The following is a 20,621-nucleotide window of genomic DNA, read 5'->3' as shown; positions in this document are numbered from 1 at the left end:
TGTAGATCTTGCTGTGAAATTCTACGTCGATGTGATAAAAAGCTCATTGATGTAAAAGGTCTTGTGTTGCATGTTGGTTTTGTTTTGGATTAAACTTCAAGTTAAAGTTAAAGTGCAGAGCCCACTTATCTGTCTTCTTTAACCAAATACTGATTCAGTTTTCTCTTCAGAAGTGCAGGAGTGGCAAACGAGAAAATCTCTCATGTTGGGATTAAACCTAATTTATTATGACCTCCGAAGGACGACGAGAGCAATCATATGTTACTATTCCCAGTGCATTTCAAAGCGCCCAATTACAAAGGGCTCTTTTATAATGACAAACCTCCAGTCACACAGCTGCTCCCCAACTGACTAACCTTGATCAGACATTTCTGTGTGTGAGGGTGTATGTCTCTGCCAGTATGAGGACTGGAGCGGGAAGTAGAAGGGCCGACTGATGCCATACTGTCCTGCAGAGGAAGAATTACCTTTAACATTCAGCCCAATAAACACAACATGCACTGTAAACATAGAATTTACAAGCAGCCTGACCTGGGAACACGTTGTCCAGATACCAGGCCAGGAAAGCGTAGAGGACAGCATCGAACACCATCATGACGATGGAAGTGAGGAACGAGTAAGTGTCTTTCTCTAAAGGGCTGGTCATGATGTTGCTCCACTGCAAACCCAAACCCTGCTCCTCATACCGCGACAGGTACTCAGTCCCAAAGCCAAAAGCTACCGGAGACAGCAAGCTCTGTGGCACAAAGAATGCTCACTTTGGTTATCTTGAAATTCCAGTTTAATTAATCAATTCTATGAAAAATATCAACTCATCTTGAATTTGATGTCAGCAACTCATTTCAAAAAGCTAGAACAGGACCATGTTTGCCAATGTGTAACATCCCCTCTTCTTTTAACAACAGTCTGTAAACAGCTGGAGACTGAGGAGACCTTTGGGAGATGAATGTCGTCCCTTTCTTGTCTGATATATAAGTCCAGCCGCCCAACAGTCTCGGGCCTTCGTTGTCGTATTTTGATGCGCTAAAGACATGCTGTTGTTTTAGATGTTTTAGATTTTAGATGATATCTTGTTGAAATATGCCATCAAATTGACGATGAGCTAATATTTTTCAGGAAATAGTAGTATGTGTCATTTTCAATATTTGAAATATTTTCTATGTTCTTTTGTGCACAATATGCCTTTTGATTGTATTATTTTACTCAGCAAACTTTTGAGGAATTGTAGTTATACACCAGTGCTGTTATAGCACCCATATCGGGGAAAAAGACAAATTTTAGCTTGTGTGATCTCCTGGAAATTTGAAAATGGATTCAAATAACTTCTACACTTGCAGAGCTCACAGCATAAGAGCTGCGTGTTCCAATTTGTAGAGTTCAATAAATGAATTAACAAACATACTGCAGCCATTTTCATGTTCTTGGTGATGCGGTCCTGCCAGGCAAAACAGAGGATGTGAGGCAGGTAGAGGGTGAAGTAGATGATGCCACTGCAGGCTGCTGCCAAGTTGGCTTTGTTGAAGAACACACTCATCAAGAAACACTGCATGATGGTGGCCACTGTGAAAGTCAGCAGGAAGAAGAAGACGAGGATCGGGTCGCTGTAATTCAGCACCCTCCCACCCTGAAAGGAAACAGGATTTACAGAAAATGTGGTTAACCCTGAAGTGCTTTTGATGACTGATTTTCACTCGCACACTGAAACAGACACATTGAAACTTTTAAGAAACACTCAAACAGTGCAACTCCTGGCATCTACATTTTTGTTGTCCACAAGAGGGAACTATTACATCCCACAAAACATGACTCCTCTTCACCAAACTAAACAAAATCTCTTTCAGTTTGCTCACCATGATAATGGCGGTCAGCAGGGCCGTGCTGGCCGCCATAATGATGAAGCTGTCGATAAACCATGTGTACCAAATAACACCGTTGTCCACCCCCATGGCTTTCAAGGTCTCTTTGAGGCGCAGCTCCTTCTCCAGCACGATGCTCTTCACAGTCATGGACACAGAGTAGATCCAGGCCAGCACCATGAACATCGGGAAGCAGCGGTTCAGGGTGATCATAAAGCTGCACAAGAGGTGAGGGCATTGATAAGGAGAGTGAGACGTGGGATTACATGGTCCTTCACTGCACACATACATCGAGTTGGAACCTTTTCAGGTCTCATTCAGCTGAATAAGTTCAAAGATTGTTACAATCAAATAGAAATCCAGAATGTCTTGAATTCAACGCATGAACCTTCATCATCGTCCTTACAGCTTCCATGAAGACCGTTTCATTTGTCTTTCATTCTGAGAGGGCGACAGTGAACTCACACTGACACTAAATGATTAGACCTGCTGAGACTCTAACAGGTTTTTGGAGCACATTCATATGGAAAATATTTTATACAGATAAGGGAAGTTATAAATACATTACAATAGAAAAAGACCTTCAAGTGGGTGGGAGCTATGCGCCCCAAGCTTGACCCACCAACTTCAGGGTTCTTTTACTGAGTAACTGTGGGGCAGATCACACCCACACAGAGACAAATGAGACAAACAACCATGCACACCACACACACTCCCAGGGACAATTTAGAATTACCAAATAACCTAGCATGCAGGTTTTTGGATGGTAGGAGAAAGCCAGAGTACTAAGAGAGAACATGCAAACTCCGCAAAGACAGATCCGTCGAGAATCAAATGGGGAACCTTCTTGCAGTCAGACGACAGTGCTAACCACCACACCATCCTGCAGCCCTTGCAGAAAAACCCAAGAGCTACATATCAGACTTTACAGGTCTTAGCTAGAATGGTAAATGTTCAAGTTCATGACAGTACAATTAGAAAAAGACTGAATAAGCATGGTTTGTTAGAAATGGTTGCCAGGAGAAAGCCTCTTCTTAAAGGAGCATCTGAACAAACCATAAGACTTCTGGAAAGATGTCCTTTGGAAAGAAGCGTTCTCGAGTCAAATGTGAAAGCCATCTGTCTGACAGCTAACACTTGGTTTAAGATAGGCCACACAAAATGATCCCAAACACAGCAGCAAATCTACAACAGAATGGCTGAAAAAGAAGTGGTGGTGGGACATTAAGGGAACTGTGCAGAAACAAATGCTACAAACCTCAGTGAACCAAAGCGGCATTGCAAGAAAGAGTTTAGATGTAATATTGCCAGAATTAGAGATTAAGGGAATTTTTCTCCAAACACAAATCAACTCACAGGTCATCAACATAACAGGGATATGGCATCTGCTGGACGTAGACTCCGAGTGGCCAGTCGTTCCCTGTGTGGAGCTTGATTATTCCGTGTTCAATCATGTCCTGCAGGTAAGCAAATCCGCCCCAGATGTACCTCTGGTCCTCCACGGCGTCCGCCCTGGGACCAGGATCCCAGTACCTGAGAGAGAACACAGAAAGGGAATTTTAGAGATGATGTTGCTTCAAAACCAATCACTATATAGTTGTACCTTCAGTTGTACTGTCAGATATTGTAAGCTTTTTGTTTGTTGTATGAAATAATCCCAACCATGCTCCATTAATTTTTTTGTAACTATAAAATATCCTGAATCCAAAGTCTGTTAAGCCGCACATACATTGCCTTTACTTAAGCGGATAAGTCAGAGCTCTGTTACAATCTGATTATTCAGTTGTATTGGGCAGGATTCCCACTTGGTCCATTACAACCTGTTGGTGTGCGGTAAACAGCTAAAAGTGCTTGAGCACACCAGGGACTATTGACATACTGTCTGCTTATGAATGGGAGATCAAAGAGAAAGGAAAATGCATGTAAGTGCTGCACATGGGAGGATTAAAGGCAGGTAATGACTTAATGTGGAACCACCAATAAACTTTGGAAGACACAATGAAGCCAGCTGGAGAGGATTTTCCACTTCAAATCCATAGGAATTGCCTCGTTAATGCGGTGGTAAAACACAGAAAAGTGAGGGTGTCAAGCTTATTTAGGGCTTTAAATGTTAGCGGTTAGATCTAGCCTAATCCTTTTTTTATACCTTGCACTTTTGTACAATGAATCATGGGCACATCTGTGTGTATTAAGATTTTTCTGTTTTGTAAGATATATCACAGCATAATTAACTGGAGAATGCAGAATGTAACAATACATAAGCAAAAACCTGGAGGAATTATTAAATCAGAGTTATATATACGTATATACAGTCCAATTTTTGGAAGGGAGTCTAAAGTAGTCCTTTTAGCTTAAACTGTGACCGCCTACAGGTCAAGAAGTTTATCAAGAACCGCATCCATCCACAAAGGTCTTACTGACCTGTCTTTGATCTTGTTGGTCCGTTCCACTGCATCAATGTCCATGCGAATCTTGTACTTGACGTGAGGGGGAACACTTGTGGTCCAGGGATACATGTCCACGAACACCACTCCAGCCCAAAACTTGTTTTCCTCTAGCAGGTGCAAGGCATGATAGGTCATCTGGGCCTCATCTGCATAGGCCACAAATTTATCCAGACTAATGCACTACAAACAGAGATGTAGACAAAAGAGGGATGTGAGTTTCATAGTTTCGACTTTCAGAGAAAAAAATAATAATTTTAAATGTAAAAATAGAAGAAGAATAAACTGCATCTTCACTATCAGGAATGGACTTTAGCCTTTGATAACCATCTACAGTCACACGCATTTCAAAATGTATTCTGCTTCTTCTCTCAGCAGTCACCTCATCAGTAAACACAAGTGACCCAGTTTCAGTGGCAGTCAAAGCTCGGCCACATCTGACAGATGATGCTGTATGTTTCCAATCTTGAGCCCTCTATGCCTCCTCCATGTTTTTCTCTTCCCAACATTGTGGTACAAGATAATCCCAGTTTAATTTCTCCAAAGGATCTTGCTCCACTACTGAGAATGTTATTTTTTAAAGTTGTGTTGTGTAATCCAATCCAGTCTTTCTGTTTTTGAGGTAAATCTTCTGTAAAAATATCCATGCCTTGGTGTTTTGGAGAGGTTTTAGCTCATTAAGGAAACTGTTCTGGGCTTCACGCATGCATTATTCATCTTTAAAAATGTAATCTAATTGTTGATTCGGCCACTCCCAAACTTTCAGCTTTCTCTTTGATAGATCTGTTTCGTTTTTCAAATCTAATAATGAACTTTCTCACTTTAAAAGTTTTTGACCTTATATTGTGACCTCCATAAATCTTTTTTTCTCAGTAATTTGTCTGGAAATGAAAAAAAACAATAATACAATTGGCCATGAAACTGCTTATCAGCCTGTGAAAATGAAGCAACTATGTAAAAAAAAATGGTTGTAATTCCAACTCATTAGCATTGAAGCATAAAACGTCTACGCTGAGCATGGTATGAAGAAAAAACATTTGTGAGCTCTGACGACAATGTCCTCTTTAGCATCAAATACAGGAAACTAATGAACATAGTAATGACTTACTCACACAGTACTTAGAACAACTATATTCTGAACTAAGTCATACCTCTATGAATAAATTTAGACTACAGCCCTTTTCTGGCTGCACATATCTTTGTTGTATTTGACAGGGGAAAGAAATACTTTGCAGCAAAATGTTTCATATTGCTCTAACTGCTGGGTAGATAACAAAAGGATAATTAACGGTCTGCATCCAAATGCAAGCATTGCTTTGGAACCACAGAAATACCCAGCTCTCCTGACAGCATTATGAGGGTTTTCAACAGAAATGTTATTTGCAGAGGAAATCTGAGCCACTGTAATCATTGTTCACATTCAAAGTGCACAAACAAAACACACACACACACACACACACACACACGCATCTGAACACTCATGAGCAAAACTCTCACAGTGTCATTTTCTCACACAGACACTATAAAACATGCATAATTGCCATGCAAAAATCTCATCTTTATGCACATTTGCCCGGCTTCCCACACCCCCATATACTCCGTGTCTAATGTCTCCATTCACATTACTGTACAATACCCAGAGGGCACTCAAAGAAAGACCAGAGACCACTTCCTATTCATCTTTATGTGAACACAGATTCACAGCACAATAATGCTCCCTCAAAGATGTGCTGAGGAGAAAGAACCTCCCTGATACACATGTTCCAATAGGACTTTAGAGTGAGAAACATAACCCCTGACAGAGTGGGAGGACCCGCAGCAGCTAGCCAATAGCCCAATGCCAGCTGACAGCTATATCTAATTGGCTAAATTGCCTGGGTTTGTTTACGGGGCTCTGAAGCGTCTCGGCACTGAAGGTGGAGACAAAAGACAGCTTGAGATTCCTGCAATGATAAGGTTCTTTCCAAAATCACAACTCATGGCCCCCTTGAAAATAGAAGGGAGAGGAGAGAGGGAAGGCACGAAGGATGGATGGAGTAATTTGCCCTCTTTTATGTGGAGGTGCAGGGGTCTGTTCCAATGCAGCGTCGTACACTAAAACAGCACTGAGCTCATGAGGAGGGTGACTCATTCCCACCTACTCTCTACTTTATCACTGGCTCTACAATGGAAGCAAGGGAAGGAGGTGACAGAACTCTTGTTCTCTCCAGCCTTCAGTCTGACGAACAGGAGAGCGGCTGTAAAGCTGTGCTAAGTGGTTTGCTCTATCTCAAAAGGCCTGGCTGCAATCTGCAAGGAGCAGACCAGGAAGACTGATACTCCTGTCTGTAGAATTAAGAGTGTGTTTAAAAAAAAAAGCTCCTGGGAATGTGAAAGATTTGGCAAGTAGAAGTTATTGGAGTGAATCCCAGCATTAGACGCGACCTCCTTACCTCTCCATATTGGTTGGACATGCGTATGATCTGGTCAGTGATGTTAAAAATGTTTCTCCAGTCAAAGTTTTGCGTTCCTTCCTCCCTCTCTTCGTCTGGCCCATTGTGCAAGAAGTTTAGAATATCCTTAGTAGTGAGGTCTGTTTCCACCAGACTGTCGTCCATGAAGTGCATCACTGTTGGGTTCCTCAGGGTGTCCTGCAGTAACAGAGACAAGACTGTTAAAACATACAGTGTTCAAATAAAAAAAAACAACAAGAAATATACTGAAAAAAGTCCTTTATGGGTCAACCCGTTTGGAGGTTTGAGTCATCTTCCAAAGTTTATTGGTCAGCTCTTCCAGCAAAAGGCTCGAAAAGTGGTGACGATATACTTCATTTACGCATTCAAATTTCCGTCCCGAAAATGTAATATAGTTGTTTCTATCAAAAGCACCTGATACTCAACGCCCCAAGGCTTTTTTTTTTTTTTAATCACAGACACAAAGATATGCAAGGAGAGAGTGCGCTTCACCTGCGATCACTTCAAATTGGTCAGTGCTAGACATTTATGCAGGGTTGTGGGCATGTTTACACTTCTTTTTTCTTTCTTTTTTTAAATTAGACCCACTAAAACAAATCAATGAAATCATTTCCCACTGGCTAATAGCGTGTTTACCCACTGAGAGTGAAAAATGAACTTTCACTGTCATTTTCAGACTAATATCAGCAGTGTACAGTCTTGTCCATCATTCTCACAGAAAATTAGCACAGCCAGGGCAGAAATGATTGGACGCTGGGAGTACCGCTCGCTCAGGAATATTATGCTCTGCAAGCCCCAGTGACAGCATGTTGCAGTCATTCAAGACTTCTAGCCCTTACCGAAGGTTACAAGTGATCCCTTTCGGTGTTTAGTACTTACAGAGAACAAAAACAGACCCAAATGGGTATGTCCATCCCCTGTATTTCCTTTTCTTGTACTTTGAGTTTGTGGACTTAGATGTTTTCTCGTGTGTGACAAAGAACTTTGATAGCTGTGATCAACCTAAATATAGTAGAAAATTAATTTTATGATAGCTTTGGTGTTTGGGATCCGTCCTCTGATAACCACAGAGTCTGAGTCCAGGAAATCATTGAAACACACCAGCAACTCAGAATTTTGAGAACTTTAAACCAGAATGGTTTCACTAAACTCATGAGTTCCATTCCACGGTGTCTTGTTCCAGTAAAGTAATATCTAAATAATCTTTTAAATGGACTATTCTTTTATTTTTCCCCGATATTATTTCTGCCATCTGCCAGAACATTCAATGCAGGCCTTGTATAGTGGACAGAATTAGTGTCTGACTGCTCTGAAAATTGTGAAAATATTTTGCAGTATTCATACCCTGATCATGTTCATCTGGACGCTGTCCTGGAAGAAAGCCCAGAGCTGAGGTCCCACCTCTTCCCAGGCCTTGGCCATGTTCTGGAGCCTTTCTAGCTCTTCAAATGTTGTGTTGGCCTGGATACACAAACACACAAATTCACACACACACATACAACGAAAATGAATAAATACTTCCAAAGAAGTACAATAGAAAAAAGGAAGCATGCTCAACATGGAGTGCTGGTGGCCTGTGCTAATAATGGTCGAGAGGAGCTCAAGAGCACTCCCATTTGGCTGGTGTCCCGTTGTAAAAATATAAGCCACACATAACCATCAATGTTTAACTGTTTTTCTACACCTGGTACTGCTAAGCTTCAGGACTGCAAACCGGATGGATGCTACCACCTGAAATAAGTTCCCTTTAAAACAGTGTCATAGGTGGTGGAGACCATACATTTTGTGATTTGAAAAAAGAAAAAAGGGCAGTGTAAAAATGAAAAGAAATGCAAGCAGGGACTGAAAAACTGCAGCAGGATGATCCCGCCAAATGTGTGGAACCAAGAGATATTTTTCAAGAAGACAACCAAGCACAACTCAAGAAATAGATGATGAAAAGTTTGGTAATTTCAGTGTGTTTCCAAGCATAATGTAAAATCATCAGTCCCAGAATTTGCCCATAATGTCATTTGAAGAAGAAAAATTAAGGAGGAAATTTAGAACACACCCTGCAGGTGTAGTAAAATAACCTCATTAAATGCCTTTGTAGCCTCTGAACAGCAAATAGTTCCCTCACTGAACATTATGCTGAATTTAGAGGAATCTGACTGCTCAAAAGACAGGTAGGGCACAAGTATTAACAAGATAAATGGAGGCAAGTTTTCGAAGTTTAGTGAAAAACACACACATAGTTGATGCACTAATGGATTCTACATGAAATCTGAGTGTTTAGATGGTTCTTATATCAGCATTGTGAATGAAAAGTACAAGACAGACTATAAAGTTAATCAGAATGATAATCTGGCCTAGTCAGTTTTATTTGTACAGTCTACATTCGTAAATTTGATGCGCTGCATTACAAATTAAGCATATTATTAATAGATAAAAGGTTCAACTTGTTTAAATAATAAAACTACGGCACAGTACAAACTGGACTGTTTAATGTGTCGAATTTGTCCCAGATTAAAAAGAAATGAGCTGATTTTAGACATAAAACTCCTTAGATGAAAACTTGTTATTGCATGGACAGTATAGATTAAAGCCACGAAACCCGACTTAGCTCAATAAAAATGTTTAAATTGTGAAAGGAATAATGAGAGAGACATGACAGATCCCTTTGTTCTTAATGTGCTGCACCCACTCATTCAATTTAGCCTTAAGTTCTCTCCTCTGCTTCCCATCTCTCAACTGACACCCCCCCATCCCTCCGCAGACAGCTCATTCCACAGAAGGGTGGAGTGGAGGGCTGGCTGCATTTGCACAGATACTGAGTGTGTTGAAAGAAGTAGAAAAAGAGAGAAAGGGTGAGCAGAGAAAAAGTGAGAGGTGAAGGGTCGGGTTGGAGGTAGACTGCCTTACACTCTTTAATATCTTGCGGACGGCAGGGGAGTCGGGAGTGTACAGGATCTTTCCCATCAGCAGGGGCTTGACTGAATTCCACACAATTTTTGTGATGGGGTTGGACTCCAGGGTCTGCATCAGGGCGTTGCAGAAGGGAGCTGAGGGAAGAGAAAATATGGAGAAAAAAAAACTTAATAAAGAAAAAACGTAGAGACAAGCAGGAAGAAAGAGAAGTTATCAGAGGAAGGGATTTTATTATCCCACACTTGCCCACCATTCAGATATTGTTGATTAAATTAGATTGGTTAAAGGGGGAAGAAAAGAGTAGAATCTAAAACTTACAAATATGTAGCAATAAAATCAAATGTAAATCAAATGTCATGTGTTGTGCAGACACATGACAGAGAAAAACATATCTAAAGACTGAATACACCTGCTTAGCCATGTTGGCTAAACTAAGCAATAAAATAAGCTTTTAGCAATTGTTATCGTCAAAAGCCTGAAACAATCAAATTCTGTCTTGGATAAACATGTCTGTACAGGTTCCTGTTAGGTAAGAGTTTACAAATACATCAATTCTGTGTAGAGGCTGCAAAAATGCTACCCTATGAATTGTTAAAAGCATGCATACAGTCAGTCTGTACATGAAATGGTATTGGCACATCTTTGCTTACTAGCAGTGTCATCGTAGACATAGTTGTGGCTCTTGCTGCCGTTGACTCCCAGGAACACCTTATAGTTGTTGTCTTCGTACCAGTTGAAGGACAGGACCCTGGAGCCCCCTCCCTCTGGATATCCACAGAAGAGGTTCGACACACTGGACATCAACTGGGTGAAAGTGGACGGACCTCCAGTTTGGAACAGAGAGGAAACTGCCTTCAGGAGCTCCTGAGAACTCTCCCGCTCACTCAGCTGTACAAGACAAAGAAAGTTGTTCTCTGTGATTGCCTTGTCTATTAATCTGTTTATTCCATAAGCTCCAGACCAGTATAAGCTACATCATTTCATGCTCCACAGGAGCCTATGAAATTCATCTGGGGGTTACCAGCTTCCACCTTGAGGTTTTCTAAGTGTCACCGGGATTTTTTTTGTTTAAAAAGCGAATTCTTGGCATTTGTGGGGGTTTTTATGCATAACACATAGTGTATGAGGACGTGGTGCAATGTTTTGCCGGAAACGCTTGCAGAAACAGCTTAGTCCAATTAGAAAGTATTGTTAAAAATTTGGAAATATTCTACGTTTTTCAAGTATTTGTTCAAAATCCAATTTCGAGCTGGTGAGTAGAGGAGTGAGGGTTGCTAGGAGATCAAAAGGTATCTATTAAAAGAGGTATAATACATTATTTCTTCCTCCACTGGTGGTGCCCCACAGTACCTCCGATGACATCTGTCTCAAATCTATCCAAAATCAAGCCTAAAAAGTATCTAACATATGAATATTCACATTGTGTATCAGACAACCTTTACGTGATCCGTAGGTTCATTTTGAACGACATATTTTCACTCAGTACGACCTAAAATGCAGTAAAGTCGTCCTCTCACCTCCAGTTGCTCCAACAGGAAACATAGATCTTACCGTTGGGGACTCTAAGCAATTCGTTTTGAGCTATTTGACCTTCTTCTGGTAATTACACACAGGGCAGGGATATTTATGTTTGTTATATTCATTCATACCCTGCGAATTTCAGAATGTAAACGATCACATGAAAACAATAGTTTAAAGATAAGCAGACATGTTGGACAGACGCCTCTCCTCACATAATGAGGATCGTAGCAGGGTGGACTAAATATCCTCCTATTGACAGGACAAAAATAGCTTCATACAAGTGCAATTCTCCCTGATGCGTATCGTTTTCTCTATAAAGAAATATTAAGGAGGGGCCCAGAGAATTGTTGCTGGCGGGAATAGAAATATGTTGTTCCACATATTTCAGGACAGTCATAAATTTAACTTTTGGTGAATTTAGTTCACGTCGTATCGGGAGAAATATTAGGTGGGGTTGACTTCTTTTAATAATAATTGTAATATCAGCCAAGTTCAACACTCACAATTAACCCAGTTTTGTTCAGCAAAAAATACTACTCGTTGTTCTATGTCCCATTCCCCAAAGCAAACTTTACATGTGAATGTGCACAAACATGCTACAACACACCCTTAGTTTATCCCTAACTCACTCCCTCTTCCTTTATTTTTCTTATTTATTACTTCTCACAGACACGCACTGAGCAGAGAGGAAGCAGAGGTGGGTAATGAGAATATTTGGCTCGCCTCTCTGTCACCACAGTGACACAAGGGTCCCACCTACAGGATGTGTCACCTCAAAGGAATGTCCCTCTCTCCCCTCTTCCTTCTCTCTCTGTCTGCCTCCCACCTCGCTCTTTCCATTCGTTATCCCTGGCCAAGGTGATGATGGGATACACTCCCCCCCGGGACGTAACGCGAACGTGCTGAAGCACACATCTCATCACAGGCTTTTAATGTGTGAGTGTGTCCCACAGAGTAGAATTCATAAACGCGCAAATACGTTAAAGCCGGGGTTGATCATTCTTTGAAGTTCTTGTAAAAAGCTCCTTTATAATCTTTCAGTGTGTTGGAATTTAAGTGGACTTTAAATGAAAGGAAACTCCTCTTCTATGTGTTTCTGAGCTTTAGAAAATATAGCCTGTGATGACCAACTATAAGTCCCCTCAGAAAAGCCAGCCAGCCATTATGTTCCAAGTTTGTTGTTCTCTGACTGCTGAGCAGCTCATTTCTTTTTCTTGTATTCATAATGCCCAAATGTGTGGTAACTGTTACTAGTTTTTTTTATGGGTAGATTAGCAATTAAAATCACAATAGGTTGTGTAGGTTGTTTTTCTGCCAAGGTTCCAGGCTGCAGCTAATTCAATTTCATGGGAAAAAACATACAGTATGCAAATGCTTGTGTTCTTCTGATGGGAGGGGCTTATGACAGAGAGGGGAGAGCTGGATTAACAGGGTTGTTTTTATTTTCCTGTCTTCAGTTCTGCTCAGTGGTGAAGTATCACGATGAATTGTTGATGAATAGGATTGTGTTTTACCTTATATATTCTGCTGTTTCCTTGTTTTGGGGTCTAGATTTAGATTTTTGATAAGAATATGATAGAAACTATGTGATATGTATTTTATTCTATTCTCTTCTTCAAGTTCACATTTCTCTATAATGTCCCTTTAATTCCACTCCCAAGCATGGCCATTTATCTTTTTCCACAAAATCTGCTCTATCGTCTTCAGATGCATTCCATTGTTATGTTATCTAATTGTGTATTTGTAGTACACAGCATGCTTTAATGATAAACATGCACGCATAGACATATGCAGATACTTTACATGCACGCAAATGCACGTCCTCAAGCACTTGCCTGAGCCTGACTTATTAGCACTTGCAGACAACACGATGAGTGGTATCACATGTATGTGACCCCCACATTGTTGGGCCCATCGCTCAGCCTCCTCTGTGACCGATTCTCCAAAAAAGTGAACAGCGGAAAAGGCGAGTTTCCTGGAGGACTAAAAATACTGCAGCTTCTGATCCTACGGGACCGAGGAGGCGAGTGTAGGAGCAGGAGTGGAGGGGATTGATGGCTTTGGGAGCACTTACAACTTGGATCCTCTCTGATGTTGCCTTGAGAACCCGACCCCAGACATGCAGGTCAATCCCCTGGGATGTCCTGTCCAGAACCTGGGGCATCTGGAGAAACAAAGTCACATGATGCGTTGGGGAAAAATATTTCGAATATATTTAGATGAATTTAGATAAAATGAGAGATTTAAACACAAATGGCCCTTTGTTCCTCTGTGTCAAACTCATCTGTGTTATTTTTAAGTCGTGTCCCATGATTAGCTTGCACAGAAAACACAGTTAAAAACAACTTTTAACAGCTGGAAACTTCCAAGAAGTTTGTTACAAGAAGGAAGGAAGCCTTTTTTTTGCCCACGTTCTAACACAGACTTCACAAGAATTACAATCAGCAGCTAACTGGACAAAAACATATCCAATCCTTTTTTAAATGCACTTTGGATCCGACAAGTAGCTATAAAAACGATTCTTTCTTGAACTTGACACATATCAAATATTTGATATGAAACACAGTAACATTATTCCACTAAAAGTCCTTTTGTGACTTTATCTCTTTGGGAAACCAGGAGCAGAAGGTGTTAGAAAATGCCTGGTCAGGGCAAAGTGCTGATGGTAAGGAAAGCCTGTGTGCCAAGACAAACACAGGCATGTGACGGGCTTCCTCTTGCATTCCTCGGGCCTGCATTTCAATGAATGAAGGAGGGAGGGAGGCAGTATGATGAGTGGGGAAGAGAGAAAGCAAGGGAATGGGAAGGGAGACTACCGAGAGGCTGATGGGTGAAGAAAATTGGATGTGGCAGAGGTCAGTGTAGTAATGGGCTTGGATTTAAATGGCTGAAATGGAGATCACCACTAAGATGTGACTGTTTTTGCAATGAGAACATATGCTCACATGTTTATATGAAAAATGATACGTTGTATAAAAGAGAGGTGGTACCTTCCTGTGACAATGTCAAATGACAAAAAATCTTATCACGTCTATCAATCGATTCAAAGTTTCATTTTCTTTAATGAACAGTTTAAAAAAATCTAATAGAGAGTCAATATTGTGTCACACAGTCCCCCGAAACAGAAACTCCACACAGCAAAAGAGATTACAGCTGTGATCACGACACACAAGACACCCTGTGGTCGTCTAAACAAAACTGAGAGAAACTGTTTCTGACTTGTCTGAGAGCACGGATAAGATAATCAAATGTCATGTGAGAACCAGAAATGTTGAGTTTGGATCTATGATCAATGATGATCTAGATGTAGCTGCCATGGCGCCACAGGAATGAGAATTGCTTAACTGATTCCTCACAGTGATGAACTGTGATAAGTCAAGTAAACACAACACAAAACGCAGCAGTCAATAAGGAGAACAGAACAAGCTGCGGTTTACAGTATCACTGATCAGAGCAGCAAAATGTGCGCTACTTCTGCATCTAACAGACAGACTCGGTACAGGGGTTATCAGTGGAAGTCAGAGTTTCTGTGACAGCTCAGATAGTGTAAAGGACACTGCTTAACATCAGCCTCTACAAACGATGTCCTTGGAAAAAACTCTTACTGGAAGACTGCACTCTTCTAATAAGAGTGAATGAAAAAGAAATACATTTTGGGAGGATTTGTTAAGATTAAATCAAGCTGACTGAAGATTCCAGCCTCCCTGAAACGTCAGAAGCACCCAAACAACTCTGAATTGGATTAAGCAGGAAAAGAGAATGAATGGATGATTTATTGTGATTAATCTGGAGGACAACATGACAATGTATATCATATATCATGGCCATCTATGTCATAATTGTTAAGACATTTCCGATCATTAGGATTTGACTTCTGATAACAAATTCTGTTCAAAATTACATTATAATCCTTCTAGTAGTAGTTGAGATGTTTGTCAAAATGAGTCATCTAAATGAGAGGGGGACATAAATAAAACAAGCTAATAATAATTCATTCTGCAAGCTCTTGTCTATATATATATTTCCTCTCAAAGTTCTATGACTATATATCTTATTCTGCCTTTTATTTGTAGGCCTCATTTAAGATATCCTCTTCTGTATTATTTAAATTTCTCTGTCTTCTGAAAAGAGCATAGCAACCCTATCACGGTCCCGATCTTTCAATCCTACAGAAGCCGCAGTATGCAGACCTAAGCACATGCTGGTGTAGTGTTTGTGCGAGACGCAGTATCTTTTCTTCCAGAATACCTCACAGGCGGCCGGCACACCCCAGCTAAGCCCATTAGAGAAACAGGCCAAGACGGATAATGCCATATGAATTCCCTGAGCCAGTCAGCTGACTCACCAAGCCTGAACCTGATCACATACATATAGAATAGAAACTTGAGGTTTTCCAAAAGGGATTAAAGACTAAAGTGTATTTGTATTTCTTTAAAATCTTAGAAAATCTTTCTTCTTTCAAGGGATATATTTGGAGATATTTTCAAGTAAATCAGCAAAAAAAGCTTTTCCAAGCCATTAAAAGGACAATAGCTGAGCACTGGTGTCACTTAAAAAAAATTGTTTTCTGTGTTCTTTGCTTTTAATGTAAATGTGCTTTATTCCAAACCTACAAGCCAGCAACAAGCTGAACAAATGAGTCACCTGCAAGCCTGAGTCACGTTACGCGCTGGGGTGCTGATACAGTTATCATTACAGAAACCATAACAGTTATCCAGTTCCTATTATGAGAACTTCCAGAAAAGAACTGTGTAGATTACATTACAGTCATTTTGCAGACGCTTTTATCCAAAGCGACTTACAATAAGTGTATTCCACATCGGTAGGCAAAAGAACTTCAGGTCACAAGAAATTATAAGTGCATTTCCTTCCAAAACCAAACAGCTAAGAGCATAACTAGTGCTAGAGTAAGTGCAGTAAGATTAGGGGCTGTAACACCCCGGTTGCCCTTTTTTTGCTTTTACGGGAGCAGAACAGGAAGAGGATGTTAAACTGGCAGTAAGGACTGGGCTTGCAAGTGTGTGAAGCACTTCCAAAGAAAGCTACTAACCAGTTTGAAGATCTTGAAAAAGTCCAGATTAGCATAAAGGATATCCTCTATCCGCTGCAGTCTTTGCTGGCTAAGAGCACACATGGCATTGCGGACCCCGTGGAGTCCCATGCGACTGGGGAAGATGATGAAGCGCTCCAGCAGGGCCTGGCTGCATGCTATGTCCTTCAGCTGCAGGTCTGGGATGCCAGATGCAAACTAGAAAATATGAAAAGATAAGACAGGCCAGAATGTGTTCATATGAGTATGATTCATACCATTATCAGAAAAACAAAGGATTCTTAGTCTTCTGTGAGGCAGATACACCACAAAAACTCATCTTGACCTCTGTGCAGAAGCCAAGGTGACTCATGCTAGATTGCAACTTCACCTGTTCCAGTCGTATTTGCGCATTGACAAGTTGATAAACTATAGACTCTGAAAAGCCGCCATCTCTTAACAGGAAAGCCGTGAGAACCTCGTCATCCTTCAGAATATCGTCTATCTTCAGCCCGCGGCCTAGACGGAAAATCACAAACACCGATAGCGAAAGATCAGAGCCACACAGAACAATATTGACCGGACCGGACCGGTACTGGAGTGCTCAGAGGAAATGATTCACAGCGAAACAGATTGGCAGGAAAGAACTGAGTGTTTACACAAATATCCCTGCCAAAAGCTGAAGTTAATTTTGTTGGAAGGAATACTCAGAACAACGTTTTGGTTTTTTTTACATGTGCCTTGAGGCTCGGTCCTAAAACATTCTTTGCATGTCAACGACCACAACAATGCGAACACTGTGCAGCAGTCAGAAGGAAAACAACACGAAAGCAAGGAAATGGAAGCTTATACAACACTGTCCTGGATTATCTCTGTTTATGTCATATGCTTTTCATTATTTGGATGAGTGGCAAAATAAACAAGCAGAAAACCAGATAAGCATCAATTTCGCCTTTGGTTTTACATCCATCCTGAGAGCTCGGATCATAGCTGGCCTGGTCTCAGCAATCTTTTTTCGGCCCAGATTAAAACGATGAAAAATGGCTTCTATTAGCCAGTTCACTCAGAAGACAGGTATGACAGACTGAACTATTTATCACAGTTGCCTTTTACCTGAGACTGCAAAAGGGTTGCTACGCAAAGTATCCATAAAGTTTGAGAAAGACGTCAGTTCATGCCAAAGCCGGCCAACCTGCTGGACCTCTGGATCATTGATCAGAAGCTCCTGGGCATCCACATAGAACCGTGCCAGTCTGGAATAAACAAAAATATTCAAAAGGAGGGTTTGAATTCTACAGCTAAGTGTCCCAGGTTCGAGAGTGCTGTGATTATGCTTACACTGAGTTGTTATAGTTGGAGACGACGCCTGGCGACTCTCCCCGGGTTTGGTATCGGAAGCAGGGGTTGTTAGCGTTACAGAAGATGCCCTGGATCCAGGGGAGAATCCCTGTTGAGGGCATAGCCTTGTTGGGGAAGTGACCTGAACAAAGACACGTCGTATTAGAGTCCAAGTGAGGGCTTATGACCTGAGGGATCTCAGTCAGGCATTTCTTCTTACACTCATGTTGTTGGTATAGTGGATTGGCCTTCCTCAGCCACACCAGACCAATGAATAGCAATACTGGCCAGAGGATCTCCACCAGGAAGCGGACCTAGACAGAACCATGTGAAACAGACATATACAGTGAAGAAAAAGAAGAGCAACACGAGCACAATGCATCACATCTGCCAGAGAATGAAGGCTTTCGGTTTAAACATAAATGCATCCAGTTTAAACTGTAGATTTCTGAAACTGTAGTTTGTGGTGTAGCATAGTATCATCTCATAAACACTTTGTACCTTCTGTCTTTTGCGAAGGGTCCAGTTCTTCCACAGTAAGAGGCAGATTTGAGAGCCTGTCTTCATTGCTCCGCAGCACGGCCCCTGGAACGGGTCATCAGACTGTAATAAACCTGCAGGTATAAAACTCGATTAGGGATGACATCGGACTAAATGCGTTTTATCTTAGGCTACACTTCAATTTATATGTGACCATAATCATGGTCACATGACATTAACCCGAGATCTTCACCTGTCCATGACTGCTGATCAGACAGACCCAGCACTAATGGTATCTGGACTCGCCTTATTATAGACTACAATAGGTTTGATCCTGGACCTATCCTATCATAACCAAGATCCTCAAAACACAATGTGCTTTACTTGTTTTAGCGGGACCAACCAGGTAGCTCATACAAATAGAAATACCGCAGACTGAGTGACGAATTGGATTGTTCAGAGGTTTATTCGTGTGTTAAGAGTGTAGTCACAGTAAAACTTGCTTCATTGTGATCATTTTGATGGCACCGTCCTTTCAACCATTCTCAACCTCATCTTCCTTCTCTCCACACCAAAGTTATTGTTTTTGTATCTGTATTAGAATAAGCCGCTTTAAAGTTTGGTGTAATAACAGCAACCAGAACAGCGACCTGTTGACTCCCCCTCGTCAGTTGTGACAGAATCCGTAAATCTCTGTGCAGATTTTCAGGCTTAACAAAACAATCTTCTTTCCATCTTTCTTTTTTTTTTTCCTTTTAAAAAAATAACAACGAAGAGAACCAGGAACAGTGCTGTTTAAGTGCTGGATTGATAGAAAGCATTGGAAACAGGATGGTTAGCGCAACCTAAAGAAGATCCCGATTAAGTGAAATTCACCCACATCCTGTGTTATATTTGACTGTCTGCTTGTGTTTTACCAAATAAATCAGGCTGCGATTTTACATTTAACACTAAATCTAAATAAGTCGCATCAGTTGACACATTTGCCACAGATGATGCTCCAGCCAAATACCGGGTTAACATCTTGTGTATTTGGACAGTCATACAGAAAGTCCACATATCAACACAACTGTCAGTGCAGTTCATCTGGTCTATGCAAACAGTCATTGAATCCATTAATTCCCCAGCAGAAGGGAATAAGAATGAAATGTTTAATTGTCTTGCACTGACATTGCGCTTCCTTTGGATTCAACCTGACCTGACCTCAAACTTGGCCTAATCAGGTCTCATCGTAAACTTGGAGTTTGTTCTCAGTCGTCTTGACTCCAACTTTGGACCGAGCTGGAAAGACTTTTAAATAGCTCTTAGTAGAGCAGACACCTCAGAACTATTACTGGTCCACTTTATGGGCATGAGCGCAGTTTGCTAACAATAAGAAATAGTGTTAGAACATTATCAAAACTACTAAATGTATTACCTCACACACTTATTAAGAACATTCAATTCGGACTTTTTAAATGTGTACACACATGCCACTGTATACCTGACAGACAAAAGCGATTTGAACCTACTTCCAAGAGACAAATTCATTTTGGAGATATGAGGGGGGGGGGTAATTTGTTCAGGGAGACATGTCGAATAGATTACTGCGCACTGCCGGGCTGAGGATACAGGCACACAAACACTTGTCTAGAAAAACAAAAGGGGAACTGTAGGACTAAAACAGCAGGGTAAAGGCTATCATTATGTGTCTGACTTCTCTGAAATCACCTTCTTACTCAAATAGTAATTACACAGAACATGATTTCCTTGCACAAGCCTTTTCGAACTAATGTAGAAATTGTGTGGCGAACAAGTCACACCATGGGAAAGCTGTGGTAAACAACTAACTTATACAGATTGCAATAACTGTTAAAACCTTTAAAATGCACCTCGCAAGATCTGCCATGACACTGTGCCAAATATGACAATTAGCAACCACATTACTGTCAAGTTGTTATAAAAAGAATAGCAGTTAATCCTCTTGCTTACCTTTTATCTAAAGATAATAAAGTCGAGCGGCATCTAGAGAAACAGGTTCACAGCATTAAGCAGTGAAGAAGAGCTTCAGATGACTCCAGCTAACCACTCTCTCTTTGTCTGCAGGTCAGCAGCGCTCCTAATCTGATTGCTCTAATCTCCCCAGCTCAACATGGGCAGGCAGAAAAAAGACAACAGTCATCCATTTTGAGGCAGAATTAGGCGGATATCTGCCGCTGAAGAAAGGAGAAATCCTCGAGGAGAGGGGCACTGGAGGTGGGCTTCACAGCAGCAGTCAATGTGCTTGTCAAAACATACATGAGCGAGATTTACCTGCACAGTCACCGCGAGGAAAGTCTCTCAGCTAAGCACCGACGAAGGAAAATCAAAAAAGAAAAGAACTCTGAGCCTGAACTTAGAAGATGTAGGAACTCAGACACAAGAGGGTTCGTTTCAGGTTGTGCGTCGCGTTTATCAGAAAAGTCTCCCTCCTCTGAGCAGCTCAGCGAGGTGGCACAGGTGACGAGGGTGATTAGGTGAGGAGAATTTGAAGGCTTGATAGTAGCACATTAAAACCACCTGAGCCTGCAGCACAGGCAGCTTACCCTCCAACTCAAGGTAATTACAGGTATAA

The 20,621-nt window shown here is 41.2% G+C and overlaps 1 protein-coding gene across 2 annotated transcripts in view; it reads right to left on the bottom strand.

The window, feature by feature from the left end:
• LOC142398781 (retinal-specific phospholipid-transporting ATPase ABCA4-like) overlaps positions 1-20,600 on the bottom strand; it is a 41,046-nt gene extending 20,446 nt beyond the window's left edge. For both annotated transcript variants that reach the window (XM_075482949.1, XM_075482950.1), the window contains exons 1-18: positions 20,000-20,600; positions 18,050-18,162; positions 17,769-17,862; positions 17,549-17,690; positions 17,324-17,463; positions 16,602-16,729; positions 16,232-16,429; positions 13,256-13,345; positions 10,311-10,548; positions 9,655-9,794; positions 8,098-8,214; positions 6,733-6,930; positions 4,278-4,483; positions 3,213-3,389; positions 1,851-2,073; positions 1,403-1,624; positions 532-736; positions 357-449 (exon numbers count right to left, since the gene is read on the bottom strand). In XM_075482949.1, coding sequence (XP_075339064.1) covers positions 357-449; positions 532-736; positions 1,403-1,624; positions 1,851-2,073; positions 3,213-3,389; positions 4,278-4,483; positions 6,733-6,930; positions 8,098-8,214; positions 9,655-9,794; positions 10,311-10,548; positions 13,256-13,345; positions 16,232-16,429; positions 16,602-16,729; positions 17,324-17,463; positions 17,549-17,690; positions 17,769-17,862; positions 18,050-18,115 — 2,677 coding nt within the window. In that variant the 5' untranslated portion in view covers positions 18,116-18,162; positions 20,000-20,600. The remainder of the gene's footprint in view (positions 1-356; positions 450-531; positions 737-1,402; positions 1,625-1,850; positions 2,074-3,212; positions 3,390-4,277; positions 4,484-6,732; positions 6,931-8,097; positions 8,215-9,654; positions 9,795-10,310; positions 10,549-13,255; positions 13,346-16,231; positions 16,430-16,601; positions 16,730-17,323; positions 17,464-17,548; positions 17,691-17,768; positions 17,863-18,049; positions 18,163-19,999) is intronic.
• Positions 20,601-20,621: the final 21 nt, after the last annotated feature.

This window comes from Odontesthes bonariensis, chromosome 14 (assembly GCF_027942865.1).
Source record: "Odontesthes bonariensis isolate fOdoBon6 chromosome 14, fOdoBon6.hap1, whole genome shotgun sequence".
NCBI classification, from domain to species: Eukaryota; Metazoa; Chordata; class Actinopteri; order Atheriniformes; family Atherinopsidae; genus Odontesthes; species Odontesthes bonariensis.
Note: the sequence above shows the minus strand (reverse complement) of the source record. Positions and strands in the feature narration are given on the sequence as shown.